Source organism: Seriola lalandi, unplaced genomic scaffold, assembly GCF_002814215.2.
Source record: "Seriola lalandi dorsalis isolate HSWRI2012SDOR001 ecotype SW California unplaced genomic scaffold, Sedor1 jcf7180001974020, whole genome shotgun sequence".
NCBI lineage: Eukaryota > Metazoa > Chordata > Actinopteri > Carangiformes > Carangidae > Seriola > Seriola lalandi.
Window position 1 is genome coordinate 1 of NW_019444686.1, and position 2,563 is coordinate 2,563.

Genomic DNA, 2,563 nt, shown 5'->3' on the forward strand with positions numbered 1-2,563 from the left:
ATTGGTGCTTTGATGGAAAACTTAGTTTCTAAAGCTTGCATTTACCATACCAATTATACAAATCTGGATATACATTGTCCCCTATACTGGACAATCCAGGATCATGGTTGCCATTCCTTAAAATCATGTCAGCTTTTGTACCTGATGACACTGTCCAAACAGCTCATCTGCTGGTAGGAGTAGGAACTCTGATCATTGAGGGACAGCTCCTCCTGCAAAGATGCCCTACTCTCCTCCATAGTCAACCCGGTCTCCCTCCAGTTGAGAGAAGTGGCTGAGTCTTTGGGCCGCACCACTGCTGGGCTCTTCTGTACAGACTCTACTGGAGAGAGGCCAGGAGTTAGGGGACGAGTGCAGGCTGGGGTCACTTATACAACAAATATTACAATTTCCCAACAACTGAGGCACAAAAAGACACATCAGCTTTCTTATTCCCTCTATGGGTTCGATACACTCTCTCAACTGTTTACACACAATTACACAGGCAATTATCAGCTGGACTTACTGCCATTTCTTTTCTTGTGGTCAGGTTTGGTTGTTTGCTGCTCCTGGCTCTTCTGGAGGTGAATACCTTTACAGATTTCCTGAAAGGTTCGCTGTGAAACAGAGACACAAGACAGTCTGTATAACTTCTGTTAAAAGAAGCTCCACTGAAATTTAAAATATGATGAATTATTGTGAAAAGTCAGACAGCCCAGTAGTATTGTTGGATAATCCTGTACACTTATGGTACTGGGCTGAAACACGCGCTTCTAAACTGCAAGTATTGGGGTTACTCACGGGTCTGGCTTTGCTGCTCACTTCCTCCTCCTGCTCCTCCTGTCGCATCTTGCTCTTGGTCAGGTTGTCACTAGAGGAGGACAGGCCCAGAAGCTGATCATTGCTGTTTAGACTTGCGTAGCCACTGGACCCACAGTTATGGACCGGCTGGTGACAGATAAAGAGAGGGAAGAAGGAGGTTAAAAATGGAAGAGATGGAGAAATTGAGTCTCAAGGCAAAGCGAACTACCTAAAATAATCCAAGTGTTGCTCTACTTTTTTGGTTAGTTCCTTAGTCTCTTTTGGGTTTGAAGGTCTTAAGGTTGCTCTTCCACCCTGTTGTGTTCTGTGATTACAATTTTTTTAAATATAATTTGATATTTTTTTTGGAAGTAAGATGTTGCTTTAATCCCTCAGCTGTATACTAACATTTACATCTCTTCTCTGATTAACGTTATCTCTGCTAGCTTCTATGATTTCACACAGCCTAAATAATATACCGTCCTCTATAATCTATACTTTACATCCTGAATTTTCTTTCATTTCTTATTGCCTCTCACCTGTAGTAGGAGGCGGTGGATTTGCTCAGTAATCTCTTGGATGTCAGAGTCCATGGTCTTCATCTCGCTGACAGAGGAGCCCGGCGCCACGAAAACATCTTCATTCACAGGCCCCCTGTAAGACAACAACAAACATCAGTGGATGAAGCTCCATCAAACAACTTTGAAAACTTGTTTTTTCCTTCGGGATTTACATGTATGACGGACTCCACTTAGAGATTACAAGCCTAGTACTCACATTCGGACTTTGTGTCTCCCGATGACAAATGAAACTTTGCGGCTCCAGGGATTGACAAAACTGGACCAGCTGGTGTCTAGGATGATGTATTCTCCGTTTCGTGCACAGAACCGGATGGAGGAATGGTCAAATGGCTGCCCTGCGAACTGAAGGACTGCAGGCAAAGCCAAAAAAAAACAAAACATGGTTAGTACACTGAGGGAGTACAAGCAGGAAATTCTTTCCCCATCTTTTTAATTCTGTGGGCTCACTCTTTCTGTGAATGGCCAGCATGATCGGTCGGTCATTGGGATGCAGGTGGAGGAGGATTGGTGTGCCAATCAGGTCCTGGGGGAGGTACCCAAGCAGAGGAACCGCCCTGATACAAACAACACACATCTCAGTTAGTTAACTAACAACAGTACAAACTGAGCCTTACTTGCATAGCTCAGTGATCTCTGTGCAAATACTCAAGATTTCGCTTACCGCTCATCCACATCCTGGAACACACAACTCGGAGTGTGTGTGGTTGTGAAGATACGCTTGTCTGTTGGAATTCTGGGTGCTTTAAGGAATAGAAACGATATGTGATATTAAATGGCTTTTTCGCTAAAGCCTTTCTTAGATTTTTGTGTGATTCATAACTGGTCATCCTGAACCTGCAGTCAGGATCTTACCATCATAACCAGAGTGAACCCTCTCAGCCAGGAGGAGGCAGCAAAACTGGTCTTCAGCATGTTCTGTGTCTTGAACCTTCATCAAGTAGGGCGTCATGCGGAATGGATAGTACTGCAGATTGCCCTCACACTCTTTACCACCACTGCAAATTAGATAGAAGAGTTAAATTAAACTTAATCAAATAAGGATGGTCTACTTTATTCAAGTATTCACAAATACTCTCAGTCAAGGTTCATGGATTTTGGAATTCAATATTTTGAACACATGGGGGTGCTGTGTAGTTATTTTTCCATCTATATGTGTGAATGTTGATGCATACATTCTTAAATTTCTGTTCTTGAGAGGCTGA

General features: G+C 43.2%; 1 protein-coding gene across 1 annotated transcript; it reads right to left on the reverse strand.

The window, feature by feature from the left end:
- Nucleotides 1-141: 141 nt before the first annotated feature.
- LOC111653354 (period circadian protein homolog 2-like) lies at nucleotides 142-2,356 on the reverse strand (the record flags this gene model as incomplete). The annotated part of the gene is made up of 8 exons (XM_023403926.1): nucleotides 142-319; nucleotides 506-596; nucleotides 781-927; nucleotides 1,320-1,434; nucleotides 1,558-1,711; nucleotides 1,809-1,915; nucleotides 2,023-2,101; nucleotides 2,214-2,356. Coding segments are annotated over 8 exons (1,014 nt in total), but the record flags the coding sequence as incomplete, so codon positions are not given.
- Between the last annotated feature and the right edge of the window lie 207 nt (nucleotides 2,357-2,563).